Genomic DNA, 17,719 nt, shown 5'->3' with positions numbered 1-17,719 from the left:
TGAAATAGAAAATATTATTTCCTTGGGAGATGGGAAACTAAATAAAACAATAGAATAATAAAATTAATGGTAACACACGATTTTATTGCTTCAAGATATTGTCCATTTTGGTTCATTAGGTATCGTCGTCAACCTCACGACTTTAAAATACATATGTTAATGAGAGGTTTTCACACCCTTGTAAGCAATGTTTTGTTCCCATTGAGATCTCAGAATTGTATTTTTTTTAATTTATTGTTTGTTATTTTTTTTATTATTCTTATTATTAATTTTTCAAAGACAAACTTTATATATATTACGTAAAATAATCTAAATTTATTCAAAAGTGTCGGAAAGAGTTCGAATATATCATACCCAAGTCGAATTAGTTGAGAAGCCAAGCTCGGAGCCAAGGACATGAACTCTCTAACCGGCTCAAAAACACAAATGGGATGAAAGGGAAGAATTGCTGTGACTTAGTAAATTACTTTCTTTTTCTTAACCTAATAGACCTCGGACAATTTTTTTTTTTTTTTTTCATATTTATTCAATATAAGTTTATTTAACCTTTTATTTTATTTATTTTAAATAAAATTAAAATTTATCTCAATCTTCCATTTTTTAAAAGAAAAAAAAAACTTTTTTTTTCTTTTAAAATACTTTTTTTAAAAAAATTAAATTAAATTGGTTGAAGCCAAATGACATTAATTTATTTCAGAATTTCAAAATTTTGAATTTGTGCCTCGTTTTTATATTATGTAATCATTTCTTCCTTTTTGTTTTTGTTTTTTCTTATTAACTCCGCAGCTCTTTTATTTGGCAGACTGAATTACCATTTATTAAACTATTTTTGCCTTTTTTTTAAAAAAAAAAAAATTATGAATTCATAATACTAATATTTTTCCTATATTTATTTTGGATCTCTTGGACATTTATGTGCGACATTGTCAAATTATGAACCAACACAGACTTTTTCAACATGTTTTGTCCACTCGACGTTTAACTATGAAGATCTTGTGATTAAGTCATTGAAAAGGAGGTGCACATTGTTGATAATACGTATCCACCCTTCTATTCTTTTAAACTTTTCTTAGTCATTCTGAGCATGGTTGCTTAATCCACCTATCTAAATGGTACGTGAAAGTTCTCTGTTTATAATCAAATAAATTATAGTAATAAATGAAAGACACATATGGTATATAAACAGTAATAGAAGGTAAATATCCTGTAATAAAATATCAAATATGATATATATGGTAAACTATTAGTAAATACTAAATATCCTTAACACGTTTTATCTTTAATATTACTCTCATTTAGATATGATATTGATTTATCATGTACTCATCGACTATTATAAAAATACTTTGAAAAAAAAAAATAATAATGGGAAGTTCTTAAATTAATATATACAAAATAATGATTAAAAAGAAAAAATCATTTAAATTTTTGAATTAAAATTTTAAATTAAATTGTTAATGCATGAATAGTCATTATTTCTTATTAATTTTTTTGAAAATTTAAAAATACTTTTTTATTAATTTTGATATTAACAAAATTAATTTATCAAAAACTTTTTTTTAGAGAACCCTTTAATTAAATGCATTAAAAAAAAAAACATGAATAGGACATTTCCTTGGAAAAGGATAAAACATTAAATGCAATAAAAACAAAAATAAAACATCCTCAAAATTAAATAATAAATAATTATTATAATAATAATAAATAATTCTCCTTTTTCCACCTCTGTTTCCTTCATTATACAGAAACTCAAAACCTCTGTTTCCTTTCTCTCTCTAGAAACCTTTCTAAAGTGAAATCTCTGTTTTTTTTTCATGGGTTGCTCTGCTTCAAAGCCAGCCGCCGCCACCGCCGTCACCGCCGCCCGTTCCTCCCGGAATTCTGAACCTTTCTACTCTCCTTCTCCATTGCAGTCTGCTGGCTCTTCTCCGGCGGTCGGGCGAGCTTTCTCGCTGCCGACGCCGCTAGTCCACCACCCGCCGGTGAAGGAGGGCGACACCCACCATCTTGTTTTCCTCACTTCCACCACCTATGGCTCCGACCGTCCGACCAACCCTGACCGGCCACCGGCTAAGGCCATAAAGCCCGTCCAATTCTCCGACCAGATTTCTCTCTCCCCTGACTCTGTAATTAACACCTGGGAACTCATGGACGGCCTTGATGATGACGACGTCGATTTCAGCCACAATCCGATCAATTCCAGTTCGATTCCGGCCAAACCCAATTCTATTCCGGCGAAACCCACATCGGAAAAGGGGTTCAATTCTGCAATGGAGGAAGAAATCAGCTCAGTTCCGCGGTGGTTGCCGAAGAAACCACTCTGGAAGCACATTTCAGAGGAATCCTTCCTGGCAAAATTGGACCCAAACGTAGCTTCAACATACACCAGAGCCCTCTCTTCACGACGGCACAACTCCGATCAGCCCAACACCTGCCGGAGTTCATCATTTTCAACTCACTGGCCACCCAATTTCTCAAACACCCAAAACAGAGGAATAGTAATCTACTTCACAAGCCTTCGAGGAATCCGAAAAACCTATGAAGATTGCCGGTTGGTTCGCACAATCTTCAGGGGATACAGAGTTTTGGTAGACGAGAGGGACATTTCAATGGATTCGTTCTTCAGAAAAGAGCTGCAAGCGAAGCTCGGAGGGAGGGCACCGGCGAGACTACCGCAGGTTTTCATCGGCGGGAAGCATGTCGGTGGGGCGGAGGAGATTCGAGAAATGAACGAGAGCGGGGAGCTGGGGGGAATGTTGGAGGGGTTTCCGGCGGCGGAGGTGAGGTCGGTGTGTGGAAGGTGTGGGGATGTTAGGTTTGTGCCTTGCCTGAATTGTTATGGAAGTAGGAAGTTGTTTGGGGAAGATGGAGGGTTGAGGAGGTGCCCTAAGTGCAATGAAAATGGATTGATTAGGTGCCCTTCTTGTTGTACATGTTTATGAGCTTTGATTTTGTGCCAAATCTTTGTAGTTTTGGTTTGAAGAAAGGTGTTCTAATGGAATGGAACGGGTTGTCTCGGAACGTTGGTCCTTCTAAGTTATTTTGAGTTTTTTTTTCATTTATTTGAACTTGTACCCGAAACCCATTTTCCGTTTACAATTAAACTCGATCGGCACCGTTTTGTGAGGAGTGCTAGCTATATGGACATAGAAATCATGTAAGGACCTTAGATTTCTATTTACCTAAAGTCACTACCATTATCATAATATACTCTCTTGTTTACAACCATCCTAAAGTCACTAACGACCCTAAATTAGCACCATTTACAATTAACCATTTTCCTCATGGTTCATACCCTAAACATGTTCTAATCTCCGGTGAGATCTCACATAGTTACCTTAAGATCATAAATGGGTCTCGGGTCTCATCAATTTTCATAACATTTGAAACATCTCAGAATTCTTATAGGGATATTTTAGTAATTTGCTACCCAAATCTGGTTTTAAGTTCTTAACATATTTCAATGGCCTTGAAACTTTGCCTAAATTCTTTAAACATGAAATAAGTCTCCTTATAAACTTTATGACATTTAGAAGTCACTTTGATAAAAAAAGTGTAGTTATAGGGGCATTTTGGTCATTTTACACATATCCTTAGTTTAGGCCATTAACGTAATCCAATAACCACCAATTTCATGTATAACCTTATCATGTTATATTAAACCGTCTATTAAAGTTTCATGAGTATTGGAGTCCATTTAGTATGTTATTTTAAAGTCATTTTAATCCCGAGCAAATTACCCGATTTAGGTCCTTAACTTTCGGTTCTTGCCTTAATCTTACTTAGTCGAGGGTTCATATAGATCTCAACTGATTTCTTCAAGTAAAATTTGAGAAAAGTCTAAATTGACTATTGACCTGTTTGTTGACGTTTTGGTCCCGGTCCGAATTCCTATACTTTCATCCTCAAAGGTATAACAACTAATTGGCTTGGAAATAATTACTATACTTTCATCATCACGGATCTCCGAATCTACTCAATATAAATTCATGATTACATAAATGTAAGTCTACTTTGGACATCTCGTATCACAATCCATGTCCATACAAGCCTAAGAAACTTTGATCATTATTGTGACACCTTCAAATCGCCTCATATGTTTAACACCTGTAGTTGTTCTTTAGCTTGTAAAATTTCTCTGTGGTATGCCTAAATCACTTTTTTTCATGTTCATACCAACACTAAGATTTTGTAGTTACGAACTTCGTAGTGATGAAATTTTCCTTCGACACTACCACTCTCGATATCCATAGTAGCATATAGGACTTTATGGCCTACCAGGGCTACTTGATCACTTGCATTTGAAGCAATTTACTAACGTACGTGGGTACATCCTTATTCCCTTTTTAGTCGTATAGATTATAGGGTGAATGATAGCTCAATTTGAACATCCTAAAATTGTATTGTATAACTCTAGAATCGTACAATTTGATCTCTTACGATCCTACGATCGTAGTGTGCAATTGAACGTTCACTACGATCGTATTTTGGTCTTATCTCCTTCGATACAAATCTATTTTATCTAAACATTGCACTTTTAAGTTCGCCAAAGATCAAGATAATGGAAGCTTTAAACCTTGATAAAGCCATAAGCTTTAAGCTCCAATGGTAATGTTTTGTAATAAAAGGGTAACATGGTCATTTCACCCATCAAAAAAAAGTTTTTTTTTTTTTTTTTTTTTTTTTTTTTTTTTTTTTTTTTTTTAAATTTTAATTTTTGTTATAGGCTAGTTTCATCAATTTCGTTCGAAAATTAGAGGGAAATTTATTTTCAGTGCAATCGTCGCCTGCAGATCCAACGGGATATTCGAAAGCCGTCACCGATCTCTTCCACTGCAATCTCCGGCTCCCATTTTTTTAATTTTCTCTCAACAAAGGGATCACAAATCATCCCATTTTTCGATCAAGTATGAGCGATATGATTTCACAGGCGGGGGATTCCGATTCGAAATTGGGATCAGATCCAACCAGTCGAATCGCCGAAGTGAAGGAGTGGTTGGGATCCGAATTTGGGAGGGCTGGTAAAGAAGTTCCCGATTTTGAATACACGCCTCGAAGCGTCTCTCATTTGCATAGTCTCTGCACGCTTTCGCAAGCCAAGACACGCGCTGCTGAGATTCTTGCCAAAGACTTCCGCCTCAAGGCCGCCGAGTACCGCGCCCAAGGTTAGGGTTTATCTTTGAGCTTCCGGTTGTTGAAAGTCTTAAGGTTTTTGTTTCTTTTGATTGATTTGTTTTTTTTGGAGCTCTAGCGGCGAGGATCAGGGAGATTTTGGAGAGCGTGGGGATGGCGCAGGAGAATTTGCCCTCCAATGTGGTTTCATCGGCGCAGGTTCTTGCGAATGTGGCGAATTTATTGAACATTAGGGATACTGAGCTCAGTAGGTAAGTAAACCCCTAATTTTTCTCTACGTTTGATGTATTTCGTTGTTGTCTGTGGAGTGTTTGATTGAGAGAATGTTAAATGTAGCTTTCTGGTTGCAATGGGTGATATCACTTTGAGGAAAATTAGTGTTGAGGAGAAGAGGACGAAGGTGGAAAAGGATTCTAAAGTTCTTCTTGATCATACTCGAAAGGCAATTGCAAGACTGACATATTTGAAGAGGTTAGTTTTTTGGTGAAATTTCTTTCTCAGAGAATTTCTGTGGTTCTTAAAATCTTAGTCACTTTGCCATGAACTCGGCAGAACACTAGCACAGCTAGAAGATGATGTAGCTCCATGTGAATCTCAAATGGATAATTGGAAGACAAATTTGGCTGTAATGGCTGCCAAGGAGAGGCAGTACATGCAGCAGTGTGCAAACTACAAGGTACTACTTGTTCTTTTTGTTTTGCTACTTGTTAGAATAAACGGGTTTATGAAGTTTAGAGATTGTTGTGCATCTGGATATAAGTTTTTCCTAGCATAGAATCCAATGGGTGGCTTGGTGATAGGGATGTTTGGAGATATCCTCCAAGTCTTGGGTTGAAACCCTTCAATAGAAACTTGTTAAATTAAAACCGTGCTTGTCTTCCAAGGCTGAGCTTTGGAGGGTTTGGAGGGCTAGAGACCCAAAGTTCGCTGGCTTCAGAGTTCGCAAAAGCCAAAACCTGGGCCTGGTCCCCAATGCCCGAGGCCGGGTTCTTAATGGCAGTAGTGCTATCAATGCCGGGTTCTATAGTCAAGCCGATCAATAATTCTACGGAAGGTCAGATGTGAATTGAGACCTTCAAGTGGTGAACCAGTCCTATGAGTGGGTTGAGAGGGCTATCATCTTTACGATGTCTTCGGGGGGTTTTGAAACTAAAAGTTCACCCTTTCCAGAGTTTGTCTTGACATTTGTGCCAAAGTTGGTCGAAACATGGACTTGTTAGAGCTCCATCCTTAATTGGGTAAAGCTTCCTTGCATATTTGTGGGCACATGTTACATGCAAGGAGTGGAGTGCCCTTGATGCCCAAGTCGGTAAAAAAATGTTTTGGAGCATAGATATGTTGTTATATTATTAATTTAATGGTGAAGTTGATGAACCTCAACTCCATTCATGAATTATATTGGCATGGAAAAATACGAAAAATCACGTTTCTTCTTCAAAACTGCAAGTTCACAATACTTTAGGACGTATTCTAAAGGCTTATCTCATTCAAAATGGAGATTTGAACATGTGATTTGATGAAGTATTTTATGTGACAGGCAATGCTTAACCGTGTGGGTTACTCACCAGATATTAGCCATGGGGTACTGGTTGAAATGGCTGAGCACAGGAAAGAGTTGGAGAAGAAAACAAAGCCCATCCTTGATACTTTAAGGAGCTACCAAGATCTGCCCCCTGTAATTCTCCCCACTGCCAATTGTTTTTAACCTTTAACTTCACCAAAAGAGAAAATAAAAGGATTAAACTTCGCATTTTTGCCTTAATTACAGGATAAAGCTTTGGCTGCTTTAGCAATTGAGGATAAGAAAAGACAGTATGCAGCAGCTGAAAAGTATCTTGAAGATGTGCTTCATTCCGCGCTCACCACGACGCACTAGCTTCGCTTGGACAGCCTTAACCTTGTCGGTAAATTGTTGTGTTGTTTGTGCGTTAATTTTAGTAGATGATAGTGAAGAAAGGTGTATAGTCAATATTGAGGATTATGCATGTTTCGAATGCTGGCAACTGAGTATATTTTGTAACATTATTACATTAGGAACTTGACTTCCTTGTTATGAATATAGTTTCTTTTGTTTTTTAGAATGGTACATAGATTTGAAGAACTTGGTAAACAATGATTGGTTAAAAGAAAATTATGATTGCTATGGCTCTTGTAACGGTTCAAGCCTACCGTTAATAGATATTGTTCTTTTGGGTTTTCCCTTCCGGGCTTCCCCTCAAAGTTTTTAAAACACGTCTGCTAGGGAGAGTTTGCACACCTTTATAAAAGATGTTCCGTTCTCCTCCACAAGCGATGAGAGATCTCCCACCTCTATGATTGAATCATAATTGAACTGGAAAGTTTTATTTCTTTCATTTGATGTACTTATGACACTATTGCTTCTTGCTTGTATAACTAATGAATTCCATTCAAGCTTTGAGTGAGTGTTTCTTGCAGATGACTCGAATTCACGGCTGAAATGGCATTTGAGCTAGATTTTGATAAGATGGATGTATAACCTTTTGCTTGTGTTAGCATCCAGTGATGCTCATGCTCTTCCTTGCTCACTTCCTCGTGCTCGTGCTCGTGCTCGACTAATCCAATGTAATTGTGTCCTCACACTCGTGCTCTTCCTCCACTCCTGCGCTCTCATGCGCCTCACATCATTCTCAACGAATCCGGAATGCATTCCACAACTTATAGCCCCCTTCATATCTGTAAGGCAACTCAATTTGGATCCAGTGAATCAAAAGGAAGCTAATTTGGGTGTAAATGTAGAGACCCAAATGAGGAGATTAATGGTGAAGTTTTGGGGTAAAATGAGGGTATTGTTTCAGGTGGGAGTTCTGATATCAGAGGAGATGTTTTGATGAATACAGAGTAAGTTTGGGTTGTTGTTTTAGATTGGGGAGATGAGGAAGGACAGAGGGAGACAGCAAAAGATCATACATGGTTGCGTATTTTTTTGGGTCTTTAAATTTGGATCTCTTATGCAAACATCGTGTCGATTTACACACATTTCAGATAGTTTAAACGATATAACATAAACATAATTGAACTGACATAAAATTTATATTTTTGACCAAAAGATCAAAAGTTTGAATTTCTTGCTCTGATGATATCAGATATAGACTAGATAAAAATACAACAACGAAGCTTAGTCGAGAAAATTCTGATCGGTAGAGAGCGGAAAAATGGCACGTGTAATTATGTAACTGTGGGACTCGTAGTTATATGTATTATTTATTATAGATTCAAATAAATTATGGAGCATGTGACCTTGATTCCACCAATCCCTATATTTTGTAAGAAAGTTTTAACCATATTTGTTAATCTTTTGAATTCCTACATTTAACTCAAAAAATTACTCATATTTGTATTGTATTAATGCTTAAAAATAAATTTAAAAAATCTACCATATTCATTTGGTCTAAATTTCAACTTACCAATATAAATATAAATATTCTTTTAATATTAAAAAAAAAAAAAAAAAAAGTGGGAAATTTCTTTCGAAATTTAATTATGGATGAAAATCTCTCCAAGGTATCAGAATTCATGCCTAAAGGCGATATAAAATAACCTAGCCTATTCGAGAGGGCTAGTAACCTCTCACTTTAATATAAAGCTAGGTAACGTTCTTTACCTATGTATATGCTACTCGCACTAACATGGTGGTCAATCTATTCTTAGGTAGCTAACTTGTTGAGGTTAAAATTTCTTTTCTACCTGTAATAGCTCAAGCCTACCATTAGTACATATTGTTTGCTTCTATTTGTAACCGTTCAAACTCACCACTAGTAATATTGTCGAAAGCCCGTATGGGAAAGCCTAGAGAGGACAATATCTGCTAGCGGTGGATCTGGGTCGTTACAAAAGCACTTTAGCCCATTACGTATTGTCGCTAACCTCATGATTTTAGAACGCGTCTTAGGGAGAGGTTTCCATACTCATATAAGGAATGCTTCGTTCCCCTCTTCAACCGATGAGGAATCTCACACCACACCTTCTAGAGTAGTACTCGATAATTGGAGTAGACATAACATATTCTATTTCTCAAAAGTGAGAGTGAAAATTGAAATTTTGAGTGGGAACAGCCGCTATCATTACTATTTATCTCGAGTTTTTGTATTTTTTTTCCCACCAACTAAATAAAGGGAAACAATTAGCTTGTCATGGTTTAAATAGACCACCTTGTAGCACAACTCTTTGTATTCTTGTTAAAGTATCAAATAGTTTCGTCAATAGTTATATGAACCGGCTCAAGCGATCATGTTTTAAAATAATAATTAATGTCTTACTCTTGATAAATGGACAATTTTTCCAACCTTAAATCTTTGGGTCGAAAGTATATACTTCTCGAGAAAGTGGACAAGAATAGAAGGTAACATAAAGTATACAAACAGATATATTTCTCATACAAAAGAAAATAAAATAAACATATGAAGATATATGATTCCTAGTATTAGAATTTGAAATGCTTATAACGCAGAACTATACGAGGTATTTGATTTCAACTTCTTGGTTTTGTTGAACATTCTTCTCATGCTCAAACTGGAAACATCAGACAGCCATTCTTGAGAAGAGCGCTTGAATTGTGCATATATTCTGGTGTGAATCAGTAGATATATCATCGTCGACTCGCTGCTGCTGCGATCCCGGCAGCTATAAGCCCCACTGCCGTAGCTGCAATGCCAATACCAATAACTCCATCTGCACATCGACATACCGCGAACCGAGTTCGTTAAGGATACGATTCGACACGATAAAAAAGGTTAAAGAAAAGGTGTTCTAGAATCTGGATCTCATTGTACCTTTTGCAATTTGATCTTCTACGGTCTTTTTAAGTGCTGAGGCCTGCCTCCAATCAGGTGCAATCTACACAAACCCAAGAAATTAATTACGTTGTTAATTATGTACAATCAACGGTTAGGAATCACGACTCTCCACAGTGATATGATATTGTCCACTTTGAGCATAAGCTCTCATTGCTTTGCTTTGGGCTTCCCCACGAGGCCTTCCTCATTTATAAACCCATGATCGTTTCCTAAATTAGCCAATATGGGACTCCCTCCCAACAATCCTCCCCTTGAACAAAGTACACCATAGAGCCTCCCCTAAGGTCTATGTAGCCTTCGAACAGCCTCCCCTTAATCGAGACTCGACTCCTTTCTCTGGAGACCTCGAGCAAAGTACACCCTTTGTTCGACACCTGAGTCACTTTGGACTACGCCTTCGAGGCTAGCAATTTCTTTGTTCGACACTTGAGGATTCTATTGACATGGCTAAACTAAGGGGATGGTTCTGATAGCATGTTAGGAATCACGACTCCACAATGGTATGATATTGTCCACTTTGAGCCTAAGCTCTCATGACTTTACTTTGTGCTTCCTCGAAAGGCCTCATACCAACGGAGATGTATTCCTCCCTTATAAACCCATGATCTTCCACTAAATTAGCAGCCAATGTGAGACTCCCTCCCAACAATCCTCGACATCATGGCTAGGATCACTCCTTCATTCATCAAAATCTTTGAAAACGTTTTATGAGTCATGCAGATCATGGTTGCACTTGTAAGTAAGGTTCAGAAAGGAAATGCATAATTCAAACAACCAAATTACAAGATGAAGCATTTGTGCAATGATGTGTGATGCCACCAATGAACATTGTAGCTAGCAGAATACCACCATCTCACAAGGTTTAGAAACATAACATTGTTCTATACAAGCTGTAAAAGTAAAGTACTCGAACAAACCTGTAAACATTTTTCTAAAAGCTGCCGACTCCTTACATATTCAGCATTTCTGTAATATCCAACAGCCAACAAATAAAGTTTCTCCCTCTGTTGCAAAGGCGTCCTAGTATTGGTTAAGGAAGCTGCAAATCACATACTAATCCAACTTTAATAACTCGACCATACAAATAAGAAGCTTTGAGAAAAATGGTTCAACTTGCTTAACTATGTTTGAGAATGTTCAGAACAGAGCAAACAGGATGAAAGTAGCTTCAAATGGAAAGTACCTTCTCCCATTTAAGGTCTAAGCTAATATATAATCAAATTTAACGACAAGATGATTATGGCATTCGAGTTCGAGTTTGAGTTCTCGTTTCCGACTTTCACAAATTAATAACCCATATAGAAATCCTGCTCGTGGTGTTCAAGTTTGAGTTCGAGTTCTCGTTTCCGAGCTCACGGATTAATAACCACATATAGAAATACTGCTCCTTCTTCATCTGGGCCATAATGAGTCCCACAAAATACAAGAGAACAAATCATTCGAAGAACAACTAAACAAACAACCAAAAACATATCCAATTATGGCCTAAGAAAATTGACCTTTGTGAGCTGCCAGTTTTGAACGGCCGCCTAGAATGTTTATACCCTACAAACTTTACTTATAAGTTTCACAGCCATTAATTAAAGGACGGTGACCTTATTAACGAAGAAGCTGACATCAAAACATATAGTGGAGAATATTTCTAAACACCTACAGAAATTCCTTGCAGAATTCAGGCGGTTTGTTATCACATAATATCATGATGTAAGAGCCCAAAATGTTTATACCTTACTACCAGCACCTTTTCAGGCTTCCCCTCAAGGTTTTAAAACAGTGTCCACTAGGGAGAGATTTCCACACCCTTATAAGAAATGTTTTGTTCCCCTCTCCGACCGATGTGGGATCTCACAATCCACTCCCTTGGGGACTCAGCGTCCTAGCTGGCATACTGCCCGGTGTTTGGCTCTTATACCATTTGTAAGAGCCCAAGAGATATTGTTCTCTTTGGTTTCCCTTTCAAGCTTCCCAAACGTGTCCACTAGAAAGAGATTTCACACCCTTATAAGAAATGTTTTGTTCCCTTCTCCAACCGATGTGAGATTTCACATATCATCACAGGCATGATGCATTTTCTTTGCTGTAACCTCAAGTTCAAACATGATTTACCTTCAAGCATTGCTATGCCACGATTAATGTCCTCCGATTGCCTTGAGTGAACAAGCGCCCATGATAACCTCATGATACTTTCATTCTTGCGTTCTTCTGAGGCACCTCCGCTGGCCTCTGCAACTTCTCTTTCACACCCCTGAAATTCAATATGCAGTTTAAATCAAATAAATACTATGTTTCAATCTACAAACCCTAGATCAATTGCACACCTATTTTGTATGGAAAAAATCCAATTTCTTCATCTACAAAGTTTATTAGTAACGCTATGTTCGAAAAATGTATATCTAAGCACGACAAAATTCATCGATCGGAGTCATTCTTCTCCGTTTTTCCTTTCGTATTATAGAAGATCGAACAGAAAATGTAATGTTTAAAACGAGAATTTAAGAGAATAGAAGAAAACTCACTACGATAACATCACGATCGCACCATGGGATTTGGTCGCCACCGCCGAAGAGCGAAGAAACGGACTCGAACATTTTTCCAATCTTTGCCTCCATTAAATGCGATGAATCAACGAATTTCAGAAGATCAAAGGAAACGAAAGAGATGATTAACGAAGAAGAAAATGAATTTGGAGATGTTCTAGATTTGAATTTGGTGTTTATATAACTATGAATCAAATTTAAAGGTTTTCTATTTTCTATATATTTCAGTTTCTTCTGAATTAAAATAGTCAATCTCAATATAGCTAACGCTGAATATGTAATGCCATGTTTTTAAATTCATAATATTTAAACGATTGTATTCCCTTCCTATCTTCTCTACCATTCTCTCGTTCATCGTTCGTTCTAGTTTATTTGTTCGACTTCTTTATTGTTCTCTTTGGTTCGATTTGAGCTTCCCCGTTCGTCTTCTCCATTGTGCTCCTTCGCTCAATTCGATAATCTTTTTAGTTTGAGTAACTCTGTGGATGATCAACTGCATTATCGGGTATCATGGTCTCCTTCATATTCAGCATCACAGTATCACGCTAGCTTGCAGTCATCTCTTCTTTTGTATAAAATACCATAGTCAATTATACATTTGATATGTCGTAGGGTTTGTCAAGCTGCACCCAAATGAGGCCTCTTCAGACTTTGCATGTACCGACTAATGATTCCACCCCATTTTCAAATCCCTTTGGTTGATTCAGACTTTGCTTACTACAAGTGCTGGCGAGACCGGTATAGTAGTGATCTTCGCCACTGAACTAAACGTTTCGTCATAGCCTAGTCCATATTTTTAGAAAATCGTTGAACTATAAGTCGAACCTTATATCTCTTGATTAATTCGTCTCGGGACACTTTATTTTGTAAACCCACTTGCAAAAGACGGGTTTGACATCTTGTAGTCTTAACATGAGTTCTCGGGTTTGATTTTGTTCCAAGGCTATTAATTATTTGTTCATTGCCTTCTGCCAAGCTGTATTTTGTGATACTTATTCATACGTCTGGTTCTTTAACTTTGTCTACTATAGTAGCTACATTGACCTTTCTTCCCACAATTATAGTAAATACCTTCAAATCTCTTTCTTTGAAAACTATTGTTGTCGTTCTTTTGAGTTCTCCTAGGTTGTGTTGTTCCTTAGTGACTTCTTCCTTTGTCACCATTTTTGTATCCACATTTGGTAGACGACTTATTATTGCTTCGACTTTCACTTGTGTAGAATATTTCTTCTTCGACCTTTAACATGATGTCTCCCATTTGCTTAGTCATGACTTCTTGGCTGGCTAAAAAATTTCGAACTCTACAGGTGATGATTGAGTAGGTCATCCTTGTACAGCAATAACAAAAAAATTATATTCTAGTCGCAATCCATGAATAATGATCCTATTCATTCGAGCTTCACCAATGATGGACTTCGAGTCTAGTTTAGTAATCTTTCGACAGATCAACTTGACTCTATGGAGCTACGGAGTAATGTCAAGTAATGTCATGTCATGTTGTGATATTGATAACAACAAGTTCTCTAAAAGTTGTAGTCTCGTATCATTCTTCTTTAAAAACAATATCATAAACGTATCACATGGTTCTTTCGGTGTCTTGTCATCCCAAATGTGCTCTAACATCTCTTCTTCGATTATGGTCTTCAAGGCAAACAGGCACCATTAAGATCCTCCTCTGACGGCTTAATTTCATTCCCCACCAGTGACCTCCCAGTTCTGTTTTTATAAATAGGATATCATGCATGTTGCCTACCTGTTGTAGTTGTTGTTGTTGAGTTTTCTAATTCCTCCAACAATTTGAAAATCACCCATCGTATTGACAATCACTCAGTAATACCAAACAAGCCTTTTCGACACAAAACTTCCAGAGTCACGGACTACTCATGAAACAAAAAAACTCACTCACTGATACTCTCAAGAAATAGTTTCTAATTTGGAATATCGATAGAGCTGGTTGAGAATTTCAAAAGATTAAACAACCCACACCAACCTTACTCTGATACCAGATTGTCGAACACAACTATTTGTAGGAAACACTCGCACTGTTTATTAAAACCAATCGAGAAAAATACCCGATTGTTTTTTCAAATTCCTTCCATTTCTATTATACTCGATTTTAAAAAGTTTCATTTCCACTTTTATACTTTAAAATTATTTTTAAAAATGTAAATTTTTACATTATATATATCATTTTCCACTCTTTTAATTATTATTCCCCACTCTCCCTATCTTCAAGTGGATAGGAAACTTAGCCACTTTGATATCATTTTCCATATCCCCATCTTCTTTCCAACCCTTCTCAAGCTCTTCAATCACTTCATTGCTCAAGAGCTCCACTCCCAAACCTTTAGCCGTCTGATATGAAGACCAAGACCTCAAGTATGTCAAATAGTCCTCAAACTTCATCTCCTTCTCGGCTGCAAACGCGGTTATCGTCCCCTCTTCGTCTATCGACTCGAAAGGAAATTCGATCGTTTTATACTCTTCGTCTATAAATCGACGTGGTGCCTCCCAATATGGTCCAAAATTTGTAGTGTAGATGCGACGGAGGACTGCATCGATAGCACTATTGACTTCGGGTAATGTGTAGCACCATGCAGCGATGATGCCGTGAGGCTTCTTCAAGACCCATCGGACGTTTTTGTAGAACGATGGAAGGTCGAACCAATGGAGGGCTTGTGCAATGGTGACTAAATCAACCGACCCTTGTGGTGCCACTGTCTGCTCGACTTCAGTGATGGACATTGTTGGCGGGGTGTGGCGGTAGTGAATATTGGGATGTTTGGTTGCGAAGTCGAGTTGTTTTGGGCTTGTGTCTGTGGCAATAACCGTGGTGTAGTGTGCAGCAAGCTGAAATGGTCAACAACACTAATGAGCTAATAAACTTGACTTAGTAGAATAAGCTACTAACTTATAGAGCAGCTTCAGAATAATGGATACAACAAGTGTTCTGTCTAATCAGTAGTTTTCAACACATGTATGCTCTTTTCCCGAGGACAGCAATAAAAAGAATTGAAAAACTAAGTGCTTAAAATTTTTTTGGTTCAAAAAATCTCTTTAATTCTCAGGTTGTTTATTTACTTATTTTACTTGTTTCGACATATTTCGATTATGATCATATCTAACAGACACGAGTTAACTCACTTATCAATATTGAATCATTGGCAAGCGTAGTATGGGAAGAGAACTTACGGAGTGAGCAGCTTGGCCGGTGCCGGTGCCGACGTCCCAAACGAGGTCATGGGCGGGCGTCTTGGAAGCGATGTATTCGAAGAGCTTAGCTGGGTAAGTGGGTCTTCCGGCTGCATATTGCTCGGCTTGTTTTATGAACAGCTTAGCCATTTCTTTGTGTGTTGCGTGGTTGAGTGGAAGATTTTGGTAGCCATGGTGGCCAACTTATAGGAAGAAGAAAAGGGCTGGTGCCCAGCGCAGCCGTGACGTGATAGAACATGATGATGCAAGTTCATGAAAAGGATTGGGACTTAGAATATTGCTTTTTCTTAAAGGAGTTGTTCTTATTTGACCATTCTAATGTCTTTTCTTCTCCGAATATTTATCTGGGGGAGGGATTATTCGGGATGACCTAATTTTACATACAAAAATCCAAAATTAGAGGTTTAAATTTTACCTTTTTCGCTCCATAATTAACATGTTAAGGTCATATCAACAAATCATATGGGTAGAGATGGAGACAAGGAGGGGAGGTGGTTCAGTTACCGTCTTTGTCTTCTCTTTCAATATTCATTCCCCTCGAGTCATGGAGTCTGCTGCTTATTCAATTTTCATTCCCCTTCGACTTATTTATGGCTTATTAGTTATACACTAAATAGCTATGTATAGTAAAAAAGTAAAGTTATATAGAGTAGATAGTTATATATATATATATATGAGGAGAGCTTTGAAAGTGTACTTTCTCTATTCTCTGTATTCTCTCCTACGGTACATAGTCATCATTACAAAATCTTTAGTTAGAGTTCTCCTTGCATTTTCTCTATCATGTTCTTTGTGTTCATCTAGATCGAGTGTGTGCGTTGTTGTGCGATCCTAACACCCCTCAAATTCTTAATTTATTTTGTAATAAATTTGTGAGGTCTCATATCGATTGGGGAGGAGAACGAGAGTCATCAAAGACCCTAAGCCCCGAAAGAGGTGGATTGTGAGATCTCACGTCGATTCGAGGGAGGAACGAGTGCTAGAAGATGAGATCACACGTGTCGGTTGGAAAAGGGAACAAAACATTATTTACAAATGTGTGAAAATCTCTCCATCTATAACATAAGTGCTTTTAAAAACTTATTAAAAATATTGATCGAAGCCCAAAAGAAAAAGTACAAAGAGGATTGAGGGAAAGCTGGAAAGCTGGAAAGCTGAAATATGACGTATCTTATAGTTGTGGGTTTGGACTCTTACAAATTAGATTTTTTACGAGGATTTTTCCTTACAAATTCCTATAACGTTACAACATAATCTTATGTTGGCTCACGTTGCCATACAATCTAACGACCGTGAAACTTTCTTCTCTCCTAAGCTTCAGAACACCCGCTATGGTTTTGACTTGAACTTACCTTGAGAGCTTCTTTCTCGGGCTCTAGGCTCCACAACGTTGACTCTTCCATCTTAACGGGTCTATCCTGCACTCTCTAATTATATTCCTTCTAAAGAGAAAAGAATTATGTATTCTCTTGCATTAGTCTTCATCAATCGACTCTCCTACCTAAATCATCTCAATTTTTCAATTCGTTCGTCGAGCTATTTACTCAATCGCAGACAAGTTTCACTATCTCTATTATTGAATCAGGTAAATAAATAAGGTTTTGATTTACTGAATTGACTCTCCTTCACCTCGAACTTCTCTTTCTTTATTGTCTCACTCTTCTTCTCTCACCTTAGTCATCGAGCTCAAGCTATTTTCCTCTCTGGTAAAGTTCGAAGCTAAAAAATGATATAAATAATATTCTCGTAATCAAATCATCGTTTGTCGAGAGTAACTATTGAGATATAATATTTGGAGAATATATTAGTTATGAGATATATCTTAATATTTTTTCCATTTGCAGTATATTTTATTTTATTCTCAGTATTTAATTAGTTTATATTTTTTTCTAGGTATTAGTTGGTAGCTTGTATCCTATTTAAATGTTATGAATATTAATGAGAATACACAACTTCGATCCCAATTCTATTTCTCATTCTTAACATGGCATCAGAGTATCATCCTTAACATGGTATCAGAGC

The 17,719-nt window shown here is 37.2% G+C and overlaps 4 protein-coding genes across 4 annotated transcripts; 2 read left to right on the top strand and 2 right to left on the bottom strand.

Moving 5' to 3' along the window:
* Positions 1-1,730: 1,730 nt before the first annotated feature.
* On the top strand, positions 1,731-3,021 carry LOC111803414 (uncharacterized protein At3g28850-like). The gene has a single exon (XM_023687797.2). The coding sequence runs from the start codon at positions 1,815-1,817 to the stop codon at positions 2,940-2,942; it is 1,128 nt and encodes a 375-aa protein (XP_023543565.2). The 5' UTR covers positions 1,731-1,814; the 3' UTR covers positions 2,943-3,021.
* A 1,715-nt stretch (positions 3,022-4,736) lies between these two features.
* On the top strand, positions 4,737-7,214 carry AUG1 (HAUS augmin-like complex subunit). Its single transcript, XM_023687822.2, has 6 exons — positions 4,737-5,165; positions 5,252-5,384; positions 5,470-5,604; positions 5,686-5,809; positions 6,671-6,808; positions 6,902-7,214. Exons 1-6 carry the CDS (start codon positions 4,910-4,912, stop codon positions 7,007-7,009), a joined length of 894 nt encoding a protein of 297 aa, XP_023543590.2. The 5' UTR covers positions 4,737-4,909; the 3' UTR covers positions 7,010-7,214.
* A 2,251-nt stretch (positions 7,215-9,465) lies between these two features.
* Positions 9,466-12,710, bottom strand: LOC111803434 (mitochondrial fission 1 protein A). Its single transcript, XM_023687836.2, has 5 exons — positions 12,464-12,710; positions 12,054-12,192; positions 10,865-10,986; positions 9,924-9,987; positions 9,466-9,822 (listed from the first exon to the last, which is right to left on the bottom strand). The coding sequence occupies exons 1-5, from the start codon at positions 12,554-12,556 to the stop codon at positions 9,740-9,742; spliced, it is 501 nt and encodes a 166-aa protein (XP_023543604.2). The 5' UTR covers positions 12,557-12,710; the 3' UTR covers positions 9,466-9,739.
* Positions 12,711-14,507: 1,797 nt separating this feature from the next.
* Positions 14,508-15,846, bottom strand: LOC111803429 (S-adenosyl-L-methionine-dependent methyltransferases superfamily protein). The gene is made up of 2 exons (XM_023687828.2): positions 15,677-15,846; positions 14,508-15,334 (listed from the first exon to the last, which is right to left on the bottom strand). Exons 1-2 carry the CDS (start codon positions 15,824-15,826, stop codon positions 14,687-14,689), a joined length of 798 nt encoding a protein of 265 aa, XP_023543596.2. The 5' UTR covers positions 15,827-15,846; the 3' UTR covers positions 14,508-14,686.
* Positions 15,847-17,719: the final 1,873 nt, after the last annotated feature.

The sequence above is a fragment of the Cucurbita pepo genome, chromosome 10 (assembly GCF_057944985.1).
Source record: "Cucurbita pepo subsp. pepo isolate OVF chromosome 10, ASM5794498v1, whole genome shotgun sequence".
Taxonomy (NCBI): Eukaryota; Viridiplantae; Streptophyta; class Magnoliopsida; order Cucurbitales; family Cucurbitaceae; genus Cucurbita; species Cucurbita pepo.
This window is presented reverse-complemented; position numbering and strand designations above follow the sequence as displayed.

Excerpts from the sequence above, each read along its gene's own strand:
- LOC111803414 (XM_023687797.2), top strand. The coding sequence starts at position 1,815 with ATGGGTTGCTCTGCTTCAAAGCCAGCCGCCGCCACCGCCGTCACCGCC.
- AUG1 (XM_023687822.2), top strand. The coding sequence starts at position 4,910 with ATGAGCGATATGATTTCACAGGCGGGGGATTCCGATTCGAAATTGGGA. Across the intron at positions 5,605-5,685 it reads AGACTGACATATTTGAAGAG|AACACTAGCACAGCTAGAAG; the intron begins GTTAGTTTTTTG and ends TGAACTCGGCAG. Across the intron at positions 5,810-6,670 it reads AGCAGTGTGCAAACTACAAG|GCAATGCTTAACCGTGTGGG; the intron begins GTACTACTTGTT and ends TTTATGTGACAG.
- LOC111803434 (XM_023687836.2), bottom strand. The coding sequence starts at position 12,556 with ATGGAGGCAAAGATTGGAAAAATGTTCGAGTCCGTTTCTTCGCTCTTC. Across the intron at positions 12,193-12,463 it reads GCGATCGTGATGTTATCGTA|GGGTGTGAAAGAGAAGTTGC; the intron begins GTGAGTTTTCTT and ends ATTGAATTTCAG. Across the intron at positions 10,987-12,053 it reads TGGCATAGCAATGCTTGAAG|CTTCCTTAACCAATACTAGG; the intron begins GTAAATCATGTT and ends TGTGATTTGCAG.
- LOC111803429 (XM_023687828.2), bottom strand. The coding sequence starts at position 15,826 with ATGGCTAAGCTGTTCATAAAACAAGCCGAGCAATATGCAGCCGGAAGA. Across the intron at positions 15,335-15,676 it reads CCGGCCAAGCTGCTCACTCC|CTTGCTGCACACTACACCAC; the intron begins GTAAGTTCTCTT and ends TGACCATTTCAG.